The 26,987-nt window shown below is 38.6% G+C and overlaps 2 protein-coding genes across 2 annotated transcripts; both read right to left on the reverse strand.

The window, feature by feature from the left end:
• Positions 1 to 533: 533 nt before the first annotated feature.
• LOC113676603 (sodium- and chloride-dependent taurine transporter) lies at positions 534 to 13,051 on the reverse strand. Its single transcript, XM_089181438.1, has 13 exons — positions 12,857 to 13,051; positions 11,395 to 11,526; positions 10,149 to 10,443; positions 9,386 to 9,518; positions 7,464 to 7,598; positions 7,028 to 7,131; positions 6,221 to 6,345; positions 5,402 to 5,514; positions 5,128 to 5,265; positions 3,332 to 3,434; positions 2,975 to 3,075; positions 2,132 to 2,299; positions 534 to 1,238 (listed from the first exon to the last, which is right to left on the reverse strand). The coding sequence occupies exons 1-13, from the start codon at positions 12,984 to 12,986 to the stop codon at positions 1,131 to 1,133; spliced, it is 1,785 nt and encodes a 594-aa protein (XP_089037564.1). The 5' UTR covers positions 12,987 to 13,051; the 3' UTR covers positions 534 to 1,130.
• A 1,699-nt stretch (positions 13,052 to 14,750) lies between these two features.
• On the reverse strand, positions 14,751 to 26,765 carry LOC149039834 (sodium- and chloride-dependent taurine transporter-like). The gene is made up of 13 exons (XM_089183255.1): positions 26,528 to 26,765; positions 25,029 to 25,160; positions 23,676 to 23,964; positions 22,452 to 22,584; positions 21,544 to 21,678; positions 21,131 to 21,234; positions 20,310 to 20,434; positions 19,801 to 19,913; positions 19,527 to 19,664; positions 17,721 to 17,823; positions 17,355 to 17,455; positions 16,559 to 16,726; positions 14,751 to 15,672 (listed from the first exon to the last, which is right to left on the reverse strand). Exons 1-13 carry the CDS (start codon positions 26,655 to 26,657, stop codon positions 15,565 to 15,567), a joined length of 1,779 nt encoding a protein of 592 aa, XP_089039381.1. The 5' UTR covers positions 26,658 to 26,765; the 3' UTR covers positions 14,751 to 15,564.
• Positions 26,766 to 26,987: the final 222 nt, after the last annotated feature.

The raw sequence follows: 26,987 nt of genomic DNA on the forward strand, positions 1-26,987 counted from the left end.
TATTTCCAATACTTAGGGATTAAAATCTTGGCATTTTTCCAGGTATTATTCATCCAATTTCATTTCTCATTTGATAGTAATAAAAAGACAGCCCTTTATTCGTTTCAGTGAAAATGTGCTAATGTTATTGGTTCTGAACAGCCTACGTTCTCGGCCAGAAACTAATGGTCTGATTCTTCTAGGAATTATGCTCCACCTGGCACAATTGCGGTGAATATTTCGAAAAAGGTGCAATTATATTTCAATCGTTTTTCACGACGTTGCCGTCTGGGTCATTTAGGGTCCCCGAGGCATCAGTGATTACGTCACTCTTGTATTCGAGTTATATAAATTTTTCATTTTTGAACTTCGAAATCAACTTCCTTTCAGCATCGACTGGTTTTTATCATTTCAAAAACCCTGTAACTGTTTATTTTAATCATTGTCGGAACCGTTAGGCAACGGTCATCCTTTTGGAATATATTTACATTCAAATCCTCAATTGTATCTAATATTCGTATTAATTTGTTCAAACAATCATGGTGGTTACAGAATATTTTTCATGTTACCTTTATTACTTCCATTACTTACATAAATGCAATGATGTGAATATTGTCATTAAATTTAAAAAATTAAAAGACAATGTAGAATTCCTTTGTTACTGTACTAGTGTCATCATTATCATCCCCATTTAATTTTTATTTCTGTGAACTGTTTGATTTGGGTATCCTCTTTATCGCTACTTACTGCGACTTCAGCACAACAATATTATGCGAACAGCGTTGAGGAATGCAGAAAGTTTTAAAACGCAAGTGCTGAGCTATTTATTAAGCTCCTTATTTTTTTAACCCCTCAGAGTAACTGAATTTTTATTTAACCTTAAAATATCACTCCTGAATCAGACATCAAGGTCACGAGGATAAAAAAAGTGATCACAAATTTAAGAGCTCTTGATTGCCGAAAAAATTTTCTCTGTCAGTACCTTAAGAAATTTAAAAAGGAAAGTGCGGGGAATATGTATACGTATGTTAGAATGAAAGGATTAATTATTTCATTTCGCCACTTTCTTGTTTCCATTGCTGTCGTGGTTTCTTTAAAGTCCCTATAAACACGTTATAGCTGAGAAAAGTCCAAATCATATGTATATCCCCTCAAAGCGATGGCGTGGTTTGGAGTTGGTAAGACTCCTGAGAGAAATCGTGGCCTTTCGCCTCTGGAGACTGATTCTTTAGATTGGGCGTGGTCAGGGTATCCCAACGCTGTTGACGAAAACGAATGAAATGCATGAATAAGTTAAATGATGTAAGAGATCACGAAAATAAATGATCCTCGCAGAAGTGTTGGAGTTTTAGCCACTGCAGGAAAATCCTAAAAAGATTCAGGCTCCGAAGGGACCCGTGTCTTCCATATAATTGTTGGCCATTACTACGTACCAAGTGAGCAACGGAGCCATTCGTTGGGAGTGACGCAAATTCTATGGGATTCTTATTGTCCGTGAGGAATCTTCATTACAAGTCGATGTAAAACATTGCTGTCAGCACTAACGACTAAGTATGTGTACGTATAGCGAGTAAAATTATTAGAAGATTCGTCATGTCATCGAAATATTTGGATCTCAACCAGTAAGTCAAGGCTACGTCTGTGGGGACGTAGAGTTGATCGTAAAAATGGCTAATTAACTCTGGGTTAAGGAGAGCTGGAGACACAAGTGTCTCGTCAATGAATACAATAACTGGCCAGAGCTGGAATGTTGACCGGTGTGGACTCTGCAACAAAGCCCGAGCCCTGACCTCAGCAACTTTCAAGTATAGCTGGTCGAATTATTGTTAGACGAGCATATTACTTCTCAATGAAAGCGTTGAGGTTCCTCCAATATATGCAAGACATGTACACTATGCCTTGCTTACATTGGGGATAAAATATACAGACCCATAATTTTATGATTGTACTTGGTGTGTACAAAAGAAAATGAGGAGTCTTAGTGAGAATTGAAACGTTTTCATCTAAAACTGATGAAAATCAACTGCCGACGAGTCAATCACAAGTTTTTCATTCGCACATCGTATTTGAGGTTAGAACATTTCTTTTTCAAACATGGTATCAACAACACATTCTCCCGTTAAAAGTTAGCGAACACTGATGTGGTAGTTACCTCTCTTAGAGAGCCTGGTGTTGTGGCCAACTTGTATATCATCACAATTGGAATGCACACGATTGAAGACAAAGCCATGATCCAGCCTACGGTTTCTCCCCAGTCAGGATACTTGTAACCGTTGTATTCTAGAGGCGAATACGTCACTAGACTAAAGATGAAAACACCCTATGGACAAAAAAGATAGAATCCTTAAGGTGGCTCAAAATAATTTTCCTATCTTTTTTATTTAGCTACTCTCTGATGGACTGTAGCTTCAACGCTTTTACTTTTCATTTCCCTGAAACTCATATCAAAAAATGTTTCATTATTTCTCAACAATTTGTGATCATTTTTCAACTAATTAAGGTTACCATAACAACGCTGCCACCCCTTTGAAAACCCCTACTGTTCTGTTTTTTCTACCTCTAACACAAAACGAGTGGGGTATTCCCATTTCTATCTCTGAACTGTGATAAGCATATAAAATGTGTCTTTCTACGAAACTCTTAAAAGGAACGTACATACAGTTTCGTCTACGATTTAAAATGGCTCTAAACCGTATGGAAAGATTTTTTGCAAACTTGGCAAAGAAAAAGATCGACATTCAAGCAATCAAAATATCAAGAAGCGCTGTGGAATGGAATTGTTACAAAAGAAGACATGCACTTAATTTTCCTAGATTAAGGTTTCCATTCTGGCCAAGGCTCAAGCCAGACTCTCTTTACCCAGATGCCAATGTGTTAAACGTTACGGCAAATTAACATGTATCTAACAAAGTCGTTGCCTTTCCCCCTCTCTATTACGTTTCTTAATGAAACTGAGAATGAATTCTAAGACTGATAAGTAAATATTTTGTCCTACCAAACAGAAAATAGGTGTGAATATCATCCAGCACCACCTGAGCCACGGGTTAATACGAAATCCAATCATATTCTCCATATCGTCATAGAAACGTGCACCACCTGTCGGAAAACCGATAGAATTGGGTCGGTTTATACAAGACAATGGAAACGCGCACATTATCAAAGGAAACGTGGACTGTGGAATCGCACAGCCCCCTAACTTATCGTAACGTTCATTGGAGGTTAAAACTCCTTGAGACGGTTGGTAAAAGCATATTCTGTATCCAAACGTTTTTAAAAAGACCACTTTTAGTCAATTCAGGCGTATAAACAGAACCTCCGTCCACACTTTTGGTTGCATCTATTATCTTCTTACCGTAGATCCAACCAATGGCAATACTTTGAAACAAGGCGATCCACAAAAGAGCAGAGCCACTGGCCGAGTAATTGTCAAAAAGTTGAAAGACGTACATCCCACCCTGAAAATTAAAGAAAAACATCAACATTTAACGAAAATAACGGGCTAAAATTCCACAAATGTATGAGTAGAAGTAATATGACATTATAACCTATCATATGATCAAGCTCGCTGACGCTTTTTCCGTTGCTCGTCTGGTTGTGAAATTACTGAGAAATCGACACAGGCTCGATTGGAATCCTCACAGGGCCCTGAGATTTTATTTTGTTATAATATCAACCTTCTAACCTTTAAAGTTGTTTTCTACGCTAAAGCATGGAGAAACGTTTGCATTTACGCTAAAAGAGAGGTCTTACTGCTATTCTACCACAATAGCGTTGTTTTAAGGATTAGAGGAAAGTTAAATATGTAAAATCAGAGCTTATATCTGTTTTTGCCGATTGCAGTTGTGGTGTCGTTTAAAATCGCACTTTTCTTTGTTGCATGAAAGAGACATATGCTCAATATTTTTTTAATCGTATGTGACTATATAAAAATAGATATCCCTTTAAAACTAGGGCAAATGTCGTTGTAAAACATGTTCCATTCCTGCAGAGAAATACTTCGTAAGTTCGCCTTTCTACAGAAAATCATTTGTTTTTACGTTCTATGATCTTTTATTTTTTTGTTTTTTTGGCAAATCATCAATCTCATGGGAGAATTTTAAATGAAGTAAAAACTCTGTGGAGGCTTTTGATCAGGGTTTCATTAACCAGGAATTTTTATAATTGATATAAAAAGTAGAGCTACTTTTCAAAAGAGCTTGTTCAGGCCCTCATTAATGACCTTAAGCAGTCAGGACGGGAAAGGCGAGCAAGACGTGAATTAAGAAACTAATTCTTATTTTTGGTAAGAATTTCACGAATGACTGGACGTACGTGTTTACCATCTCTTACGTTACCACACCTCAACTTACGCTTAACGCATGTGAGCATAGTTGAGTTCAACATGGAAACATAAATGACCTGCCGTCGGAGTTTGTCCCTCAAATTTTGGCGATTTCGCGGTGTTATTTGCGTTCTAGTTGCTGTCGTCGTGGTTTGCTTAAGCTCCCTATTATTAGAGACCTTTAGCAGTTACGACGGCAACGCCAAAGAAGACGTCGATTTAAAAATGAATTTATATTTGTTGTTGGAATATCGCAAATTAGTGGATATGATTAACATCCCTAACAGTGCCGCAAGTTAACCTCAGCATAGCTACGAGAACAGCGTTGAGTTCCAAATGGAAACTTAGATAATTTGCCGTCGAGGTTTCCTTTCTCGGACTACGCAAATTTTGATGATTTCACGTTGTTATTTTGCAGAGGACGGCTGAGAAATGTACACACTTTGAAAACACACGAGCTGAGCTATTGTTCTGCTCTTTCCATCTTTTTTTTTGCTACTTCCTCGTTGTCGTCGCCGTCGTGGTTTGCTAAAAGTCCCTACTATTAGTGATCGGCACGAGAGTTTCTTCACCTGCGGAAAAGTAAGAGGCTTTGAGAAACGCAAACCAGCAAGAAGTGTGCAGTGAGTGTAAGTCTCATTATTAGTGCCACTGAGATCCCCGGCACCGATCCTAGAGGTAAACCTCTCGCCGACTCGACTCAAATCTTTTCGCAGGCGGAGAAACACGCGTCCTGCGGGGCTCATCATTAGGGCCTGCTTGTAACCTAGTTCCAGAAAGTTATAACATAAGATCTTTACGTTTTTCTTTTATGCTTTTGAAGGTACCTTAGTAACCATGGACAAACCAATGAGATACCAGATACAGCACATAAATGCGATGAACATCTCTTTACGATAACCACGCCTCAAGTGTCTGGGGAACAGGTCCACAATGGCTGTTACAAATCCCTCAATGCCCACAAACTTGAAATAAGACAAAAATTAGAGGTCATTATCATAATATGCGCCTTCGTGTTTTCTGCAATGTTTATGCACAAACTTGTAAAACACACAAGATATCCAGTTCAAAGTTTGATAAACTGCAAATTTACTCTAGTACCTCGCTGTCGAGTCCCAGCAAGAAGACCATAAAGAAAAACAGCACCGACCACAGAGGGGCCAAAGGCATCTGAGCAACGGCTTCTGGGTAAGCGATGAATGCAAGTCCTGGACCTAGGGAGGAGGCGATGTGATGAGTTAGAGACTAGTAAGGGGATGTTGGAGGATTTGGGAGGGGATCTCATGGTTTTCAGGGGAAACAGAGGGATTACTTGCCACCAACATAGTGTAGACAGGGGACTTAAGAAAATTTGATTTCTGATGAACTGCCAACGAGGGGGGATAATATGTATATTATAGAGCCCGAGGGATCAGGTAAATTTTATCGTGACATAACCAATATCTTCTGAATGAGGCAACAAGTAAGATCTTGAACGGCTGTGAATACATGAAAGTCATATATTTGAACTGCGGATAAAGACGTGAATATGAAAGCGATCTTCACGGTCCTTAATTCACCACTTCACGGGTTTATTTGGAACCAATACAGTGACTAGCTCTCAGTTGGTAGAGCACTGCACCAGTACCGCAGAGGTCATGGGTTCAAATCCCGTACAGGCCTGAATTTTTTTCAGGCCTTCTTTTCACTACTGCTTAAGTAGTGCTCATTACTGTGAAGATCGCTTTCATATTCAAGTAAGATCTCCTCAAACAAAGTTTGAGAAGATACAACTTAATGAACTAATAAACATATGCGAGAGTGGAGCGAGTTTTCTGGACTAATTACATAGGGATGGAAGGCAAATCCAATGCAATCTCGAGTTGGTTTCAGCAATTGTTTGAAAATTGCTCTACCCAGGCTCTACCCGTCTTTTCTTACCCCCTTTTGCCACGTCCTTCACTTCAACCCCTTGCTTCTGAGCCATGAAGCCAAGAACTGAGAATATCACAAAACCGCCGTAGAAACTTGTTCCACTGTTTACGCAAGCGAATATTATGCTGTCCCTGTGCGAGAAATAGCATTAATTGTTAAGTTAAAATGTTTAACACAAATCTTCGCTAATTAAACAAGACATCCAAGCTTGCACTTCTGCTTTTTATTTATTCAGAATTTAATTGTCTAGAGCAGTTTTCAATTGAGAGCCGGAAACCAAAACCCAAGTAAACACAGAAACCAATCAGAAAAAGGGAGGAATCCCCATGAACCAATGGGAACTCAAAATAAAATCAGGCACCCTGCGTAAAGCGCGGGAAAACGCGAGTAACCAAGTTGAGACTTTAGTTTTGCATTTGATTGACCGAGGTGGTGGCGAGAGTTTTTAGACCAATTACGGGAAAAGTTAAGAAGACTTATGCAAAGCAATCTACGATCAGCTGAAAACCGCGTTAAATACTAGGTAACTGGGTTTTAAATAGATACAGGTGTTCGACCCCTTTGACTCTTCATTATAAAATCCTATCAATGGTGTCACTGTGTTCTTAAATTGGATTTTCCAAAGCAGCTTCGAGTTTTAAAACGTGAGTAAATTTGCTGATTGAAAGCTCAGTTTCGCTATATCTAGTCCCATAGAAACGAAGCCATAATATCTCAGCTAGAACTGTGGAAAGGTTATCGAAACGTCACCAAGTAGACAAGAGGCGACACTCTTGACAAAGAGACCAAGCAAATTTTCTTGTGTTTTCTAACCTGTAACAGTTGTGATGGAATCTGTTGTAACTCCCGAGGGCAATCAACGTTCCAAGTCCAATAGAATATGAAAAAAACACTTGCGTTCCAGCATCAAGCCACACCTTCGAGTTTGAACAAAAAATAAGAGTAAATAAATGACCAAGTGTAAACTTTAATTTAAAGGTAGGTCTCAACGGGGTAATAGCTTTTACGGCTAACAGTTAAATTTTTGGCCCATTAGTAGCTAACAGTCAGTTTTTTCCCGTTGCAATTAAAAGAACAATTTTTACGGTAAACATTTTTTACGAATAACGGTCTAAAATTGTCAATTTTTACGCCTAACCCATTGAGACCCTCTTAAAGCTTAGAGTTCATAAGTAATTAAAAAATATATATTCTTTTTGACTTGGCCCATTCAATTTCAGTTTTTAAAAATTTCTTCATCATTTCTCACCTGACCATCAGCCAGTCGAGTAAAATTTGGAGTGAGGTAAAACTTGATCCCTTCAGCAGCACCAGGTAAAGTGACGGCTCGAACGAGTAAAATCGTCAAAAGTACATAAGGAAATGTGGCAGTGAAGTAGACAACCTGTGAAACATATCATTCATGTAATGATGTGTTCCTTTACCTGTCCGTATGTTTGCTTGTTGTTGCTGCTGTTTTTTTCTTTTTTTATAATTGTGCCGTTGTTGTTAGCTAGTTATATTGGCCAATATTGTTGTCTCTACAATAAATGGTTTAAATCCAGATGTAACATTTGAAGTTGCGGTTTAATCGTCTTGGTGAGGGTAGTCCCGAGAAAGACTATTGTCGGTAGAAGTGACCGACGTTTCGACAACCTAAGCGGAAGTCATCATCAGAATTAAGTGATGAGTTTTTGTCAGTCGAGTGTTAATAAGTGCAGCTCTTGTAAGCTGATTGGTCAGTTTAGCCGTGATTTATCGGCAATAAGGCTCGAATGGCGTAATAGATCATGACTGGTCAGTGTGGATCCGTTGGTAATGTTGTCGTTCTGTTCGGTTCGCCGGTTTATGGTGTAAATGTCGTGGATAAGTCGTTGGTATTGTGTCAATAGGATGTTAACACCTGCTATCTATTAACATAAGAGTAACGCAGTTAAATCGAACCCTGAGAAAGAGAATTAACGAATTGAGGGTCGCACAAAATCGAGATTGCAGTAGTTTAATTTCAACGTGCTAATCAATTTTTATTTTTATTTCGGTTTTCATTTTACGACATATCATTCGAAAATTGATTTAACCAAACTAACCTTAAATGAAACATCTTTCTCTACCTATTCTGTTTACTAATAAGAAGCTGTCGATATTGCTAATCCTAGCCGTAAACAGGGCGCGTATCAAGTGAACTGTAATGGCGTAGCTCGCCATAAAGTTCCCCGAAGATCAGAGAATGAGTATCAGAATGCGTAGGTCTGAGTTTCGATTCATCGTGGTGACGAGACGAAAACGGCATAATTATAAGTTTTAAATTAACTGTGTTAAGATCATCCTAAGAAATGATTCGGGTGAAAGAATATCTAAAAAGGCCAGAAAGAAGTGACAGTTAAAATATTTAATATAATTTAGATATTCCTTGACCCTTTCGAATTTAGCTTTTAATGAGGGATGATAAAAATTCAGTTCGCGAGGAAGCTCTTCTGGGAGTTTTAATAGTAAATCTGGATTGTAAGAACATCAATTAGAAACAAAAAGTTAGATACGTTTCCTATAATGGAAATTTTCTCAAACAAGTGAGTAAAATTTAAAAGTCTCTTAAACTCTGGTTTACAGATTTAATGAATGTAACCGAGGAAGGTACAGTTCATAGACCCAACGTTCAGGGGTGATCTATAAACGCCTGGTTAGTTAGGCATGTGTGCTCCGATAAAGCTGAATTTTCTCTTTTGCAAAAGAAAACCGTTTTTTTTTATGTCTAGGACAGGCCAAACGTCAGTTTGGTACACGTTTGAAAGAGCATCAAAAAGCGGTTTTCTTTTGGGATAATTCTAAAATTATCACCACGTATTGGCGTTACTACCAGCGCCTTTGTTTGGAAGCTGGGCATATTAACTCCGCCCACGCTCCGTTAAGTCGTGATAATGGCGGCTTACTTCCTGACGCCTATTTACACCTTGTAAATTAGTCAGCTAGTGATCATATAAAAAGACCTGTTGTTACAGCGTTTAGATCACCCCTGATGAAGGCATTAGACAGGAGTGTCGAAACGTTGGGTCTATGAATTGTAACTTCTTCGGTTACATTCATTGAATCTGTAAACCAGAGTAGCATCAAACCATGTCTGAACTAAATTCTATCTATGAGAGGCAACCTAAGAGAGCAAGAAAATTAAAAATGTTAAGATTACAGCTCCCTCACCTTTCCTGTGGATTTGACACCTTTGAAAACACAGAGGTAACAGATAATCCAAGCCAACAAGAGACACAAAGCTACATCCCAGTTTACTATGCCGGGTTCATCCAAAGCAGTGCTCAGCTTTAAAACTCTATGTCTAGAAAGAGAGGTAAGTAGTGTAATTGGAAATCATCTCGGTACTCGGTTGACTTATGAACTTGCCTACTAGATATATTTGTTAAATTGTTCAAATTGTTGACAGCCTGCATAAAAATAATAACAGTTTTCTTCCCTGTCCAAATGAATGACCGACTGACTGACTGACCAACTAACCCACCGGCTGACTAATCGACTGACTGACTGACTAACCCACTGACCAACTAACCAACTGACCAACAGACTGACTGAACAACTGACCAACTAGCTGACTGACTGACTGACCGCCTAACTGACAAGCTGACTGACCGGCTGACCAACTGACCGGCTGGTTGGCTAACTGACTGACTGACCAACGGACCGTCTGACCAATAGACTGACTGAACAACTGACCGACTGGCTGACTGACTGACCAAATAACCGACTGACTGACTGACCAATCTTCCAACTCACCGACCCGCTGATTTATTATATGAATGACTCACCGACTCACCAACTGCCCAATAATCAAGAGCTTCCTTAGTTTGTCATCAATTTTTAATTCTCGTGACCTTAATGTTTGAGTCAGGGGTGATAAGTCACTCTTAAAGGTCAAAGGGTTAATACTTAACTACTTTACAGCTTCACTTACTCAAAATACTCCTCACTCGCAGACACTTTAGCTGCCTTTGTCACTGCAGTTGGCACTGTTGACATGTTCGACATGTTCGCCATTACGGTTGGTATGACTGTAGTATTGGCTATACTGGAGCCTTTTTCAGATGTGATATAGTCGACACAATTCGGTGTGTTCCATTCATTGCCACAGCGAGACCAAGGAAGCTTGGATTGGAAAGACGCGAACATGTAAAACAGAGCCCACCCGAGGATGACGATGTAATATATGTTTAAAAACTGAACGATGATAACACTTGCCCATCCAATGCCTGCAATGAAATCAAAATTCAACTGTTTATATATCTATATCTATATATATATATATATATATATATATATATATATATATATATATATGACCCATGATATAAGATATCATGGGTTCAAATCCTTTATTGGCCTGAAATTTTTTTATTCCTTACTTTTACTACTGCTTAAGTAGTATTCATCACTGCGAAGATCGTTTTCATATTTATATTTCATAAGTGAAAAGGATCATCATCTCGCCGACAAAAAGCAGCAGAAGGTAAAAGAAAATGCCTAATTGTAGGTATATCTTTCCACTATTACAATGAAAGCCCATCAAAGCCATTTCCCATTAAACTCTCTGTTAAACAGAGTGGAACAGCTGGTGGAACGAATGGCGGAAGATTTCCGAGGCTCAGTGTAATGTAGTACAACAAGAAAATATAAACTTGCGATATCTCTTGAGTACAACTTGAAAATCATTAATCGAGATAAACTTCTTACTTGGCGCTAGCAAGATCTCGGCACTAAGTTACAAGGTAAAAGGTATTCAGAATGTTACATCAACCATTTTTACTTCTCTTCCCTCGAATTGTTATTGATGTAACTTATTTTATCGTTATTTAGTGGTCTCGTATTAGCAATGCTTCGCTCTTTTAAACATTTATGGTAAATGGGGGCTGATGCTTGAAACGTTAGAATCTCTTTGCCTTAAAATCTTTTTACGGTGGCCATTTTTCATTATAAACTCAGCTGATAGGTCCAAATTATATCGTGATATCCCCCCTTCCCCAACCTACCGACACAGCACCACAGTTTCCTTTAAAAACTTACAATCTTCATTCATTATCACTAACAGAGTTACGAGAAAACTTATAATCATGATTTCTTGATCATCGTTTGCCACATCCAATGGGACAAAAATCAACAATAGAACTGAACTATTACATACATTTTAACTGATTAAAACAAACCTTGAAAAAGCGGACATATCAGCCATGCTGTAATTCCACCTTGACTTGCAAACTGTCCCAGGCAAACTTCCAGGATCAGAACAGGGACACCAGCAAAAATGAGGCAAATTAGGTACGGGATCAGAAAACATCCTACATGAGGTACCCGGTAACGCATGCAAACAAAACAAAAATGTGGATAATGAATTAAGAACTAATCACAACTCAGTGGAAAACACATCAGCCAGAGGCTTTCTTTGTCGAGTGCACCTCTTAACAAAAACCTGTTCATTGCGTTTGAATCATCAAATAATTTTCAATTGTAAAGTAAAACTTGCTGTTTATAATTCTCAAATAATATACACTGGTTAGCTTCGTTGTCAAGGCAATTTTTTTTTATCTTAAAACGACGATAAATCGCTCGAGGTAAAAGACCATCCAAACAAAAGGAAAGTGAAATATATTCAGGAGCTGGAACAATTACATCTTGACTATTTTAAAATGGAAGCAGTGTAGAGTGGACTAGGGGTGGTTTCAGTTAAAATCTACATATTTGTATTTTTCCATGTATGCAAAAAAAACTTTTCGCTTTCTGATCTTGACAACGAAAAGAAAAGTTTTCAAGCTTATAGAGGGAGGGTGATTAATGATGTACTAAAACACCAGCCCTCAAGCCATTGCTAAAGTTTCAAAGACGTCACTGTTTTGCATAAGTATTAGCTCTATTGCAGTCTTTGTAAACGTTCCTAAACGATTGTTCGATCGCGCCTAAAGTTATACTCTAGTCACAGAAATGTTTGTTGCTCTCAGCAAGACAAATTTTTTTCAAATTCAGTGTCAGGTACATCATAAGGCAACTACTTAAAGTTCTCAAATGTAATTAAATAACGTTTGCAGCCGAGTGTTGAGGCACGACGTGAATGGAGCCCTTCAGAACAAGTTTGACCGATGGGATTACTCGCTTTCTCAGTTGGTCTCAGAAATACAGAAAGAAACAGTTTTCAGATTCATTGTTAAGCACATCACGAGGCCACTAGATAAAATTTTCAAATCTAATCAAGTAAAGTTTATAGCCGTAGGCTTGTGAGACACATGTATGGCCTTGACGTGAGTGACGCATGGACGGAGGCATCTCAGTATAATGTGGTGAATGGATGCCAAAACAAGGTTGACCAAAGATATATTTTACGAACTGTTTTTCAAGCTGGCTAAGCTGCAGAATACCCTGCCACTCATTTAAATGTCACTGAAAAAGAATAACGTTTATTGTGTTATGCCTCCATCTTGGAAGCGTCCCGACGCATATAAATGAAGTGGACCAAAGTGGCACGGTATTCTGCAGTTGCTCCTTCGCGCTTTGTTCGAACATACTCAAATGGAAACGAATGTAGTCTCGCCAGATTATCAAAAGCACCAGCATTTACATAATACAAGTAAATTTACAATAATCGTCATCAACCGTCCTGACGCCATCTACACTCACCTCCACCATTTTTATAGCAAAGGTACGGGAAGCGCCAAATGTTTCCCAGTCCAACAGAGAACCCTACGAGGGCAAGAACAAAGTCGATCGTCCTGCCCCAAGTTTCCCGCTTATTGACTTTATTATCCATTGATAACGGGCAGTGGTTCAACTCAACTGTGTGCCGTTGGAAAACTCCTTCATAATGAGTGCGTACGCTTCAAATTTCCATCTTATTTCCATATACATAAATCATGCTTTGAATGACAAATGTCTATAAGAATTGGAAAGGAGGTTTTTTATTTTAACTATTTTCTTTTCTGGTAGGTCGACCTATCAAGTGCTTGTGAGAGCTGATTACGTGTATGAGTTTATTTCAGCTTTGAGAAGCAAAAAATCTTACGATTAACGCGTTTGTTGTGCTTTTCGACAAGTTTTCTTTTCGTTGATTATGATAATTTTGTTTTTTTTTAAATAATTTTAAAAGATATTCAAACGATAAATATTAGTAAGCTTGAGCCTGAAGTAGTTGTAGTCATGTAAAAATAACGTTTAGCTCTTCTGATTATCGGAGAACAGAAAGAAGGAGTGGTCGTATCCAAGAAAAAGTGACAATGGTGCACCAAACAAATACTAGTTTCTAAAGGAATTTATTTTAAAACTTTAGGAAGAAAAGGTTTACACTCATTTAAAGTAGGTAATAAAACATGTGTCTAATGATTGCTTTCCTCTAACGGACAAATGATATTTACAAGATCAAGTTAAGCTAGCCGTATCATAAGTATGGACTTTGGCATCTAATCCATTATTTTCTTATCTAGTTGCTATGTTTAGTGTGGAATTTAGTTCTTGCGCGCATTTTTGTAGCTAAGGAGCCGCTCTTAGCAAATCGTCGCACATACCCATTAGCACTGTGTTGGTGAGTGTCTCTTACGAAAGCTAGAGGTCGTATCGCAGAGTACCGATTCAGATTTAGATAGTGAGGGTAGTTATTCAGCTTGGGTAGTATATTCTGAAACACTAACTACTCACCTTATTGCTGGAGAACCTTCATTTCGATTTTAAGATAAAGCCATAGCTTTGTGTAAATTCTGAGTAGACGAGGTCTCATCTACTGAATTGATAGTATGAATCGAAAAACCTTTAATATACAGCTGCTCAACAACGAGGCGCCAGCATTCAAAGAAACAGCGAATGTTGATTCGTTCCCTTCTTTCGGCGAAATCCAAGTATAGAGAAATTTGCATATGTCTTTCGTGACCAGCAGCGGATAGGCATTTTATCTGCACATGCGCGAGATATTAAAACTTTGCATAGATCCCGATAGAGCTCTATCTCAAAGTTATATTGATATATGAATTAAATAAGAACATGAAAATGACGACTATTTATTATTATTCTCTTTTGAAGGGAAAATATAACGAAATTAGAAGAAACGCACAGCAGAGAGAGTGCATGGTCGTTCCCAACGAAAGGGATGCAACTATGAACAGAACGCAGCTCTTCTCGTTTTCAGGCTAAAAAAATAAAAATGTGGGATAGGCGCGTTAGTTTACAATTATCAAGTGATCGGCCAAAATGAGCACGGAAATAAAGAAGTACCAGGAAGAAAGATTGATAATAGCAGAAATAGAACTGAGAACAGAAAAAAGGTCTTTAAATATGGAATGCTTTTCGAGTTTGTTTGTAAATCCTGTAGGAAAGATTAATTACCAAGCCTTTGATCTGAACTTTCAGCATTCACATCCCTAAATCTTCAAAACTTTGCTGAACCGATCCGGATGCCTCTACGCTTTAGAAAGCATTTAGCATTAGGGTTTAGTATTAAACACAATCCCAATACTTGATTCGACTATTTCCAATATTTAAGGATCAAAATTTTGGTAGTTATCCTGGTATTATTCATCCAATGTCATTTTTAATTTGATATTAATAAAAAGACAGCCCTTTATTTGTTTCAGTAAAAATGTGCGGATGTCATTGGTCCTTAACAGCCAACGTTCTCGGCTAGAAACTAGTCGTCTGATTCTTCTGAGATTTATGCTCCACCTGGCACAATTGCAAATGAAAATTACAAATGTAGGTGTTGATGGAGGGTAGCTTTTATTTTTAAAGAAAAATGGGGGAAAGGATAGCTAAAAAAACGTTCAAAAATGACAAATTTATGTATCGAATACAAGAGTGACGTAATGACTGATGCCTCAGTGACCCTAAATGAGCCAGACGGCAACGCCGTGAAAAACGATTAAAATATGAATGCAACTTTTTTAAAGATTTTTCGAATTGTTTGATCAGTGTATCGTCTTCAACGCTACCAGACCTCGATGCAACTTTAGCACAACAATATTATGCGAACAGCGTTGAGGAATGCAGAAAGTCTTAACACGCAAGTGCTGAGCTATTTATTCAGCTCCTTATTTTTTTAACCCTTAAGAGTAACTGACTTTTTATTTAACCTTAAAACATCACTCCTGAATCAGACATTAAGGTCACGAGGATAAAGAAAGTGATCACAAATTTAAGAGCTCTTGATTGCCGAAAAAATTTTCTTTGTCAGAACCTTAAGAAATTCAAAAAGCAAAGTGCGAGGAATATGTTTATGTATGTTAGAATGAAAGGATTAATTCTTTTATTTCGTCACTTTCTGGTTTCCATTGCTGTTATGGTTTCCTTAAAGTCCCTATAAACACGTTATAGCTGAGAAAAGTCCAAGTCATATGTATATCCCCTCAAAGCGATGTCGTGGTTTGGAGTTTGTAAGATCCCTGAGAGAAATCGTGGCCATTGGCCTCTGAAGACTGATTCTTTAGATTGGGCGTGGTCAGGGTATCCCAACGCTGTTGACGAAAATGAAAGAAATGCATGAATAAGTTAGATGGTGTAAGAGATCATGAAAAGAAATGATCCTCGAAGAAGTGTTGGAGTTTTAGCCATTGCAGGATAAGCCTAAAAAGATTCAGGCTCCGAAGGGACCCGTGTCTCCCAGATAATTGTTGGTCACCACTATGTACCAACTGAGCAATGAAGCCATTAGTTGGGGGTGATGCAAATTCTATAGGATTCTTATTTTCCGTGAGGAATTTTCATTACAAAAAATTGTAAAAGATTGCTGTCATCACTCGCGACTAAGTATGCTTACGTATAGCGAGTAAAATTATTAGAAGACTTGTCATGTCATCGAAATACTTGGATCTTAACCAGTAAGTCAAAGCTACGGCTGTGGGAACGTAGAGTTGATCGTAAAAATGGCTAATTAATTCTTGGTTAAGGAGAGCTGGATACAAAGGTGTCTCGTCAATGAATACAATAACTGACCAGAGCTGGAATGCTGACCGGTGTGGACTCTGCAACAAAGCCCGAGCCCTGACCTCAGCAACTTTCGAGTATAGCCGGTCGAATTAGTGTGAGACGAGCCCAATACTTCTCAATGCAACCGTTGAGGTTCCTCCAATATATGCAAGACATATTCATAATGCCTTGCTTACATTGGGGATAAAATATACAGACGCATAATATCATGATTGTACTTGGTGTGTACAAAGGAAAATGAGGAGTCTTAGTGAGAATTGAAACGTTTTCATCTAAAACTCATGTAAGTCAACTTCCGGCGTTTCAATCACTAGTTTTTCAGTCACGCATCGTATTTGAGGTTAGCACATTTCTTTTTCAAACATGTTTCTCATTCTCCCCTTAAAGGTTAGTAAACACTAATGTAGTAGTTACCTCTCTAAGAGAGCCTGGTGTTGTGGCCAACTTGTATATCATCACAATTGGAATGCACACGATTGAAGACAAAGCCATGATCCAGCCTATGGTTTCTCCCCAGTCAGGATACTTGTAACCGTTGTATTCTAGAGGCGAATACGTCACTAGACTAAAAATGAAAACACCCTGTAGACAAAAAAGATAAAATCCTTCAGGTGGCTCGAAATACTTTTGTTATCATTCTTTATTCAGCTACTCTTTGATAGACTGTAGTTTCAACGGTTTTTCTTTTCATTTCCCTGAAAGTCATACAAAAAAATGTTTAATTATTTCTCAACAATTTGTAATAATTTCTCAACTAATTCAGGTTACCATAACAACACTGCCACCCTTTTGAAAACCCCTACTGTTCTGCTTTATGTACCTCCAGCACAACACGAGTGGAGTGACTCCCATTTCTATCACTGAACGTACATACAATTTCGTCTACGATTAACAATGGCTATAAACCGTATACACAGATTTTTTGCAAACTTGGCAAAGAAAAAGATCGACATTCAAGCAATAAAGAAATCAAGAAACGATATGGAATGGAATTGTTACAAAAGAAGACATGCACTTAGTTTTCTTAGATTAAGATTTCCATTCTGGCCAAGGCTTAACCCAGACCCTCTTGACCCAGATGCCAATGTGTTAAACGTCACGGTAAATTAACATGTATCTAATAAAGTCATTGCCTTTCCCCCTCTCTATTACGTTTCTTAATGAAACTGAGAATGAATTCTGAGACTGATAAATAAATATTTTGTCTTACCAAACAGAAAATAGGTGTGAATATCATCCAGCACCACCTGAGCCACGGGTTAATGCGAAATCCAATCATATTCTCCATATCGTCATAGAAACGTTCACCACCTGTCGGAAAACCAATCGAATCGGGTCGGTTCATACGAGATACTCAGACAATGGAAAACGCGCGCATGATCAAAGGAAACGTGGACTGTGGAATCGCACTGCCCCCTAACTTATCGTAACGTTCATTGGAGGGTAAAACTCCTTTGGACGGTTGGTTAAAGCATATTCTATATTCAAACGTTTTAATAAGGATCACTTTTAATCAACTCAGGCGTATAAATAGAGCCTCCATCCCCACTCCTGGTTGTTACTATTATCTTCTTACCGTAGATCCAACCAATGGCAATACTTTGAAATAGGGCGATCCACAAAAGAGCAGAGCCACTGGCCGAGTAATTGTCAAATAGTTGAAAGACGTACATCCCACCCTGAAAAATAAAGAAAAACATCGACATTCAACGAAAATCACGGGTTGCAATTCTACGAGTAGAAGTGAAAATGACATTATAACCTATCATATGATCAAGCTCGCGGACGCTTTCTCCGTTGCTCGTCTGATCGTGAAATTACTGAGAAATCGACACAGACTCGATCGGAATCCTCCCACGGCCCTGAGATTTTATTTCGTTACAATAGCAACCTTCTAACCTATTTTTGAACTCGTTTTCTATGTTGAAACATGGAGAAACGTTGGCATGTAGGCTAAAAGAGAGGTCTCACTGCTCTTCTACCACAATAGCGTTGTTTTAGGATTAGAGGAAAGTTATATACGTAAAAACCAGAGCTTATGTCTGCTTTTGCCGATTGCGGTTGTCGTGTCAAGTTTAAAATAGCACTTTGCTCTGTTCTAAGTTAGAGACATATGCTCAATATTTTTTTTAATCGTATGTAACTATATAAAAATACATATCCCTTTAAAACTAAGGCAAATGTCGTCGTAAAACATATTCCACATTCCTACAGAGAAATACTTCGTAAGTTAGCGCTTCTACAGAAAAATCATCTGCTTTTACGTTCTATGATCTTTTATTATTTTGTTCTTTTGGCATATTATCAATCTCATGCGAAAATATTAAATGAAGTAAAAACTCTGTGGAGGCTTTTGATCGGGGTTTCATTAACCAGGAATTTGGTATAAAAAGTAGAGTTACTTTTCAGAAGAGCTTGTTCAGGCCCTCATTAAGGACCTTAAGCAGTCAGGGCGGGAAAGCCGAGGAAGACGTGAATTAAGAAAACTAATTCTTATTTTTGGTAAGAGTTTCTCGAATGACTGGACGTGTTTACCATCTCTTACGTTGCCACACCTCAACTTACGCTTAACGCATGTGAGCATGGTTGAGTTCAAAATGGAAACATAAGTGATCTGCCGTCAGAGTTTCTGTTCTTACGTCACACAAATTTTGGTGATTTCGAGGTATTGCTTTGCGTCCGCGTTGCCGTCGTCGTGGTTTGCTTAAGCTCCCTATTATTAGAGACCTTTTGCAGTTACACGGCAACGCCAAAGAAGACGCGCACGTTGATTTAAAAATGAATATATATTTTTAGCTGGAATTTCGCGAACAAGTGGATATGATTAACATCTCTTACAGTGCCGCAAGTTAAACTCAGCATAACATACGAGAACAGCGTTGAGTTCCAAATAGAAACTTAGATAATTTGCCGTCGAGGTTTCATTTCTCGGACCAGGCAAATTTTGATGATTTCACGTTGTCATTTTGCAGAGGACGGCTAAGAAATGTACACACTTTGATAACGCACGAGCTGCGCTATTGTTCTGCTCATTAGATCTTTTGTTTTGCCACTTCCTCGTTGTCGTTGCCGCCGTGGTTTGCTTAAGGTCCCTTACTATTAGAGCTCGGTACGAGAGTTTCTTCGCCTGCGGATAAGTAAGAGGCTTTGAGAAACGCAAACCGGCAAGAAGTGTGCAGTGAGTGTAGGTCTCATTATTAGTGCCACTCAGATCCCCGGCACCGATCCCAGAGGTAAAACTCTCGTCGACTCGACTCAAATCTTTTCGTAGGGGGAGAAACACGCGTCCTGCAGGGCTCATAATAAGGGCCTGCATGTAACTTAGTTCCAGGAAGTTATAACACAAGATCTTTGCGTTTATCATTTATGCTTTTGAAGGTACCTTAGTAACCATGGACAAACCAATGAGAAACCAGATACAGCACATAAATGCGATGAACATCTCTTTACGATAACCACGCCTTAAGTGTCTGGGGAACAGGTCCACGATGGCTGTTACAAATCCCTCAATGCCTACAAACTTGAAATAAGACAAAAATTAGAGGTTATTATCATAATATGCGCCTTCATGTTTTCTTCAATGTCTATGCACAGACTTGTAAAACACACCAGATATCCAGTTTAAAGTATGATAAACTGCAAATTCGCTCTAATACCTCGCTGTCGAGTCCCAGCAGGAAGACCATAAAGAAAAACAGAACCGACCATAGAGGGGCCAAAGGCATCTGAGCAACAGCTTCTGGGTAAGCGACAAATGCAAGTCCTGGACCTAGGGAGGAGGCAATGTGATGAGAGACCAGTAACACCTTTTTTCTTGGGGGGTGGGGGGGGTGGGGGGGTTGGAGGATTTGGGATTTGGGAGGGGATCTCATAGTTTTCAGGGTAAAAACTGCCAATGAGGGGGGATGATATGTATATTACAGAGCCGAGAAGATAAGGTAGATTTTATCGTAAAATAACCAATATCTTCTGAATGAGGCAACAAGATCTTCTTAAACAAAGTTTGAGAAGATACAACTTAATGAACTAATAAACATATGCGAGAGTGGAGCAAGTTTTCTGGACTAATTACATAGGGATGGAAGGAAAATCCAATGCAATCTCGAGTTGGTTTCAACAATCGTTTGAAAATTGCTCTACCCAGGCTCTACCCGTCTTTTCTTACCCCCTTTTGCCACTTCCTTCACTTCAACCCCTTGCTTCTGAGCCATGAAGCCAAGAACCGAGAATATCACAAAACCACCGTAGAAACTTGTTCCACTGTTTACACAAGCGAATATTATGCTGTCCCTGTGCGAGAAATAGCATTAATTGTTAAATTAAAATGTTTAACACAAGTTTTCGCTAAATAAACAAGACATCCAAGTTTGCACTTCTGTTTTTTATTTATTCAGAATTTAATTTTATTGAGCAGTTTTCAATTGAGAGTCGAAAACCAAAACCCAAGTGATCACAGAAACTAATCAGAACAAGGGTGGAATCACCATGAACCAATAGGAACTCAAGATAAAATCAGGCACCCTGCGTAAAGCGCGGGAAAACACGGGTAACCAAGTTGAGATTGGCTTTAGTTTTGCATTTGATTGATCAAGGTGGTGGCGAGAGTTTTTTAGACCAATTACGGGGCAAAGTTAAGAAGACTTATGCAAAGCAATCTAAGATCGGCTGAAAAGCGCGCTATCGTGAAATACTCAGTAATTGTGTTTTAAATAGATACAGATGTTCGACCCCTTTGACTCTTTCATCATAAAATCCTATCAATGGTGTCACTGTATTCTTAAATTAGTTTCTTCGAGGCAGCATCGAGTTTTTAAAACGTGAGCAAATTTGCTGATTGAAAGCTAAATTTGGCTAAATGTAATCTCATACAAACAAGGCCATAATATCTCAGCTAGAACTGTGGAAAGGTTATCGAAACTTCACCAAGTAGACAAGAGGCGATACTCTTGGCAAAGAAACCAAGCAAATTTTCTTGTGTTTTCTAACCTGTAACAGTTGTGATGGAATCTGTTGTAACTCCCGAGGGCAATCAACGTTCCAAGTCCAATAGAATATGAAAAAAACACTTGCGTTCCAGCATCAAGCCACACCTTCGAGTTTGAACAAAAACTAAGAGTAAATAATTGACCAAGTGTAAACTTTAATTGATAGGTAGGTCTCAATAGGGTAATAGCTTTTACGGCTAACAGTTAAAATTTTGGCCCATTAACAGCTAACAGTCAGTTTTTTTCCCGTTGCAATTAAAAGAACAATTCTTACGGTAAACATTTTTTACGAATAACAGTCTAAAATTGTCAACTTTTACGCCTAACCCATTGAAACCCTCTTAAAGGTTATAGTTCATTAATGACTAATAAAAATGTTTTTCTGACTTGGCCCATTCCTTCATCATTTCGCACCTGACCATCAGCCAGTCGAGTAAAATTTGGAGTGAGGTAAAACTTGATCCCTTCAGCAGCACCAGGTAAAGTGACGGCTCGAACGAGCAAAATCGTCAAAAGTACATAAGGAAATGTGGCAGTGAAGTAGACAACCTGTGAAAGATATCATTCATGTAATGATGTGTTCCTTTCCCTGTCCGTATGTTTGTTTGTTGTTGTTTTTTTTACGATTTTTTTTTTATTGAGCTGTTGTTGTTAGCTAAGTATATTGGGCAATATTGTTGTCTGTATAGTACAGAACCCAGATGTAACATTTGAACGTGTGGTTTAATCTTCTTGGTGGGGGTAGTCCCGAGAAGGACTGTTGTTGGTAGAAGTGACTGACGTTTCGACAAACTAGGCGGAAGTCATCATCAGGGTCAAATGAAGAGTTTTTGTCAGTCGAAGATCAGAGGTTGATTATCAGAACGCGAAGGTCGGAGGTTCGATTCATCGTGTTGACAAGACGAAAAAAGCGTAAGTTTTAAATTAACTATGTTAAGATTATCCTAAGAAATTATTTGGGTGAAAGAATAAAAGGCCAGAAAAGAATGAAAGGCCAGAAAGAAGTGCCAGTTAAAAGATTTAAAATAATTTAGATATTCCTTAACCCTTTCGAATTTAGCTTTTAATGAGATATGATAAAAATTCAATTCTCGAGGAAAGTCCTGTGGGAGTTTCATTGGTAAACCGAAGTTATAAGAACGTCAATTAGAAACAAAAGGTTAGATACGTTTCTTATAACAGAAATTATCTCAAACAAGTGCATAAAATTTAAAAGTCCCTTAAACTCGGAAGAAAATTTTACTTAACAACATAATTCTCTCTATGAGAGGCAACCTAAGAGAGCAAGAAACTTAAAAATGTTAAGATTACAGCTCCCTCACCTTTCCTGTGGATTTGACACCTTTGAAAACACAGAGGTAACAGATTATCCAAGCCAACAAGAGACACAAAGCTACTTCCCAGTTCACTATGCCGGGTTCATCCAAAGCAGTGCTCAGCTTTAAGACTCTATGTCTGGAAAGATAGGTAAGTAATGTAGTTGGTAATCATCGCGGGGCTCGGTGACTTATGAACCCGCCTACTAGATATATTTGTTCAATTGTTTATATTGATGATACTCTGCGTGAAAATAATGATAGTTATCTTCCCTGTCTAAATGAATGACCGACTGACTGACTGACCAACTGACCCACCTGCCGACTGATCAACTGACTGACTGGCCAACTGACTAACTGACCAACTGACTAACTGACCAACTAACCAACTGACCAACTGACCAACTGACCAACTAACCAACTGACCAACTGACCAACTGACCAACAGACCGACTGAACAACAAACTGGCTGACTGACCGACTGACCGACTGACCGCCTGATAAACCAACTGACTGACCGACTGACCAACTGACCAACAGACCGATATCGATTAAACAACTGACCAACTAGCTGACTTACCAACTGACTGCCTGACAAACCAACCGACTGATCAACTGACCAAATGACCAACAGACCAAATGAACAAATGACAAACTAGTTGACTGACCGAATGACCGCGTGACTGACCAACTGACTGACCGGCTGACTGGCTGACTGGCTGACTGGCTGGATGACTGACTAACTGGTCGTCTGACTAACTAACTGACTGACTGACCAACAGACCGATTGAACAAGTGACCGACCAGCTGACCGACCGACTAACCGCCTGACCGACTGACTAACTGACCTACTAACCAACTGACTGACTGACTAACCTACTAACTTACCGACCCGCTGATTTACCAAATGAATGACTGACCAACTGACCAACTGGCCGATTTACCGACTGATCGAATAGTTTCGAGTACAAGGTACTCTTTTTTCCCGCAATAAATAAGCTTAAAACATCGGGACGCTGCCCATAATCTTTTACACATAACGCACACTGTTTATTTGACTTTGACATTTGTTAAAGTGGCTGTAAGGAAAATTTGTTTAACAATAAAGAACTTCTTTAGTTGGTGATAATTTTTTTTAAATTTTCGTGACCTAAATGTTTGAGTCAGGGGTAATAAGTCACTCTTATAGGTCAAAGAGTTAATATTAAACTACCTTACAGCTTCACTCACTCAAAATACTCCTCACTCGCAGACACTTTAGCTGCCTTTGCCACTGCAGTTGGCACTGTTGACATGTTCGACATGCTCGCCATTACGGTTGGTAAGACTGTGGTATTGCTGGAGCCTTTTTCAGATGTGACATAGTCAACACAATTCGGTGTGTTCCATTCATTGCCACAGCGAGACCAGGGAAGCTCGGATCGGAAAGATGCGAACATGTAAAACAGAGCCCAGCCAAGTATGACGATGTAATATATGTTTAAAAACTGAACGATGATGACACTTGCCCATCCAATGCCTGCAATGAAATCAAAGTTCAAATGTTTATATATATATATATATATATATGTATATATATTCACTGTAAGTTGTTGTTCGTAATAAACCCGATATCGCAGAGGTCATGGGTTCTAATAACGTACAGGCCTGAATTTTTTTCAGGCCTTACTTTCACTGTTGCTTGAGTAGTTTTCATTAATGCAAGGATCGCTTTCATATTCTTTTCTTAAATATTTTCATATATGCACTGCCATCGATTCATCACTTCACGGGCTCCCAGCTGGCTTGTCAACTCGATCAGTTGGTAGATCATTGCACTGGTATCGCAAAGGCCATGGGTTCAAATCCCGTATAGGCTTGAATTTCTTTTCAGGCCTCACTACTGCCTAAGTACTATTCATTGCTGCCAAGATCGTTTTCATATCTTATCAGTCTCTCATGAACGCAAAAAGGTAAAAGAAAATGCCTGATTGTAGGTATTTCGTTCCTCCCATACATTCTCACTTTCTCTTAAGCTGAAATTGTCGAGACCCGGTGTAATGTAGTACAACAAGAAAATATCAACTGACGATATTCTCTTGAGTACAACTTGAAAATCGTTAATCGTCTTACTTAGCGCTAACAAGATGTCGGCACTCAATAACACGGTAAAAGGTATTTGAAATGTTACATCAGCCAATTTGACTTCTCTTCCCTCGAATTGTTATCGATGTAACCTATTTTTACGTTATTTAATGGTCACGTATTAGTAATACTTCGCTCTTTTAAACATTTATGTTAAATGGGGGCTGATGCTCGAAACGTTAGAATCTCTTTACCTTAAAATCTTTTTACTGTGGCCATTTTTCATTATAAACTCGGCTGATAGCACAAAATTATATCGGGATATCCACCCTCCCTCCTCCCCTACTTACTGACACAACACCACAGTTTCTTATGGAAACTTACCCTCGCTATTTCTTATCATTAACGGGGTTACGAAGAAAATTATAATCATGATTTGTTGATTATCGTTTGCCACATCCAATGGGACAAAAACCAACGATTGAACTATTACATACATTTAAATCGATAAAAGCAAACCTTGAAAAAGCGGACATATCAGCCATGCTGTAATTCCACCTTGACTTGCAAACTGCCCCAGACAAACTTCCAGGATCAGAACAGGGACACCAGCAAAAACGAGGCAAATTAGGTACGGGATCAGAAAACATCCTACATGAGGTACCCGGTAACACATGAAAACAAAGCAAAAATGTGAATAATGAATCAAGAACGAATCACAACTCAGTGGAAAACACATCAGCCAGAGGCTTTCTTCGTCAAGTGCACCTCTTAACGAAAACCTGTTCATTGCGTTTAAATGAGCAAATAATGTTCCATTGTAAAGAAAAACTTGCTGTTTCTAATTCTTAAATAGTATACATTGGTCAGCTTTGTTGTCGACGCAATTTTTTATCATAAAACGACGATAAATCGCTTAAGGCAAAAGACCATCCAAACAAAAGGAAAATTAATTATATTCAGAAAGATCTGAAACAATTACATCTTGACTATTTCAAAATGGAAGCAGTGTAGAGTAGTCTAGGAATGGTTTCAGTTAAAATCTGCATATTTTTCCATGCATGCAAAAACTTTTCGATTTCTGTTCCTAACAACGAAAAGAAAAGTTTTCAAGCTTATAGAATAATTTACTAAAATAATGGCCCTTAAGCCCTTGCTAAAGTTTCAAAGACGTCACTGTTTTGCATAAGAAGTAGGTAAATTGTATTCTTTGTAAACATTCTTAAACGATTGTTCGATCGTGCCTAACGTTATACTTAAGTCACGGAAATATATTAGTTGCTCGCAGCAAGACAAAAATGAAACAGTTTTTCAAATTCAGTGTCAGGTACATCATTAGGCATCTATACAAAGTTCTCAAATGTAATTAAATAAAGTTTGCAGCCTAGTGTTGAGGCACGAGGCATTGACCCGAGTGACACAGAGATAGATGTTTGTTAGTTTAAAGTGGTGAAAGAAGCCGTTCAAAACAAGTTTGACTGTTGGGATTACTCGCTTGCTCACTTGGTCTCAGCAAGACAGAAAGAAACAGCTTTCAGATTCATTGTTAAGTACATCACGTGGCCACCAGATAAAATTTTCAAATCTAATCAAATAGAGTTTATAGCCTATGGCTTGTGAGACACATGCATGGCCTTGACGTGAGTGACGCACGGACGGAGGCATCTCAGTATAATGTGGTGAATGGATGTCAAAACAAGGTTGACCAAAGACATATTTTACGAACTGTAAATTGTTTTTCATGCTGGCTAAGCTGCAGAATACCCTGCCACTCATTTACATGTCACTGAATAAGAATAACGTTTATTGTATTATGCCTCCATCTTCGAAGCCTCCCGACACATAAATGAGGTGGACCAAAGTGGCAAGGTATTCTGCAGTTGCTCCTTCGCGCTTTATTCGAACATACTCAAATGGAAACGAATGAAGTTTCACCAGATTATCAAAAGCACCAGCACTTACAAAATACAAGTAAATTTACAGTAATTATCATCTACCGTCACGCCATCTACACTCACCTCCACCATTTTTATAGCAAAGGTACGGGAAGCGCCAAATGTTTCCCAGTCCAACAGAGAACCCTACGAGGGCAAGAACAAAGTCGATCGTCTTGCCCCAAGTTTCCCGCTTATTGACTTTATTATCCATTGATAACGGGCAGTGTTTAATATCAACTGTGAGCCTTTGAAAACTATTTCATAAAGAGTGCGTACGCTTCACATTTCCATCTTATTTCCATATTCATGAATCATGCTTTGAATGACAAATGTCTATAATAATTGGAAATAAGGTTTTCTATTTTTAACTATTTTCTCTTTTGGCAGGTCGACCTTTGAAGTGCTTGTGAGGGCGGTTTCCGTGCATGATTAATTGTGCTTTTCGACAAGTTTTCTTTTTGTTGAATATGATCATTGAATATTTTGTTTTTTTCTCTGGTTTGAATAACGCTAAACGATATTCAAAAGATAAATATTAGTA

This window comes from Pocillopora damicornis, chromosome 9 (genome assembly GCF_964200805.1).
Source record: "Pocillopora damicornis chromosome 9, jaPocDami1.2, whole genome shotgun sequence".
NCBI classification, from domain to species: domain Eukaryota; kingdom Metazoa; phylum Cnidaria; class Anthozoa; order Scleractinia; family Pocilloporidae; genus Pocillopora; species Pocillopora damicornis.

What these genes read in the sequence shown, in the direction of transcription:
- LOC113676603 (XM_089181438.1), bottom strand. Translation starts at nt 12,986, where the DNA reads ATGGATAATAAAGTCAATAAGCGGGAAACTTGGGGCAGGACGATCGAC. An exon ending in GTTTGTCCATGGTTACTAAG is followed by an intron (nt 3,435 to 5,127) that starts GTACCTTCAAAA and finishes TTTAATTTTCAG; the next exon opens with GGTGGGATGTACGTCTTTCA. An exon ending in CACCAGGCTCTCTAAGAGAG is followed by an intron (nt 1,239 to 2,131) that starts GTAACTACCACA and finishes TTTCGTCAACAG; the next exon opens with CGTTGGGATACCCTGACCAC.
- LOC149039834 (XM_089183255.1), bottom strand. Translation starts at nt 26,657, where the DNA reads ATGGATAATAAAGTCAATAAGCGGGAAACTTGGGGCAAGACGATCGAC. An exon ending in GTGTCAAATCCACAGGAAAG is followed by an intron (nt 21,679 to 22,451) that starts GTGAGGGAGCTG and finishes TATCTTTCACAG; the next exon opens with GTTGTCTACTTCACTGCCAC. An exon ending in CTCGACTGGCTGATGGTCAG is followed by an intron (nt 21,235 to 21,543) that starts GTGCGAAATGAT and finishes TCAAACTCGAAG; the next exon opens with GTGTGGCTTGATGCTGGAAC.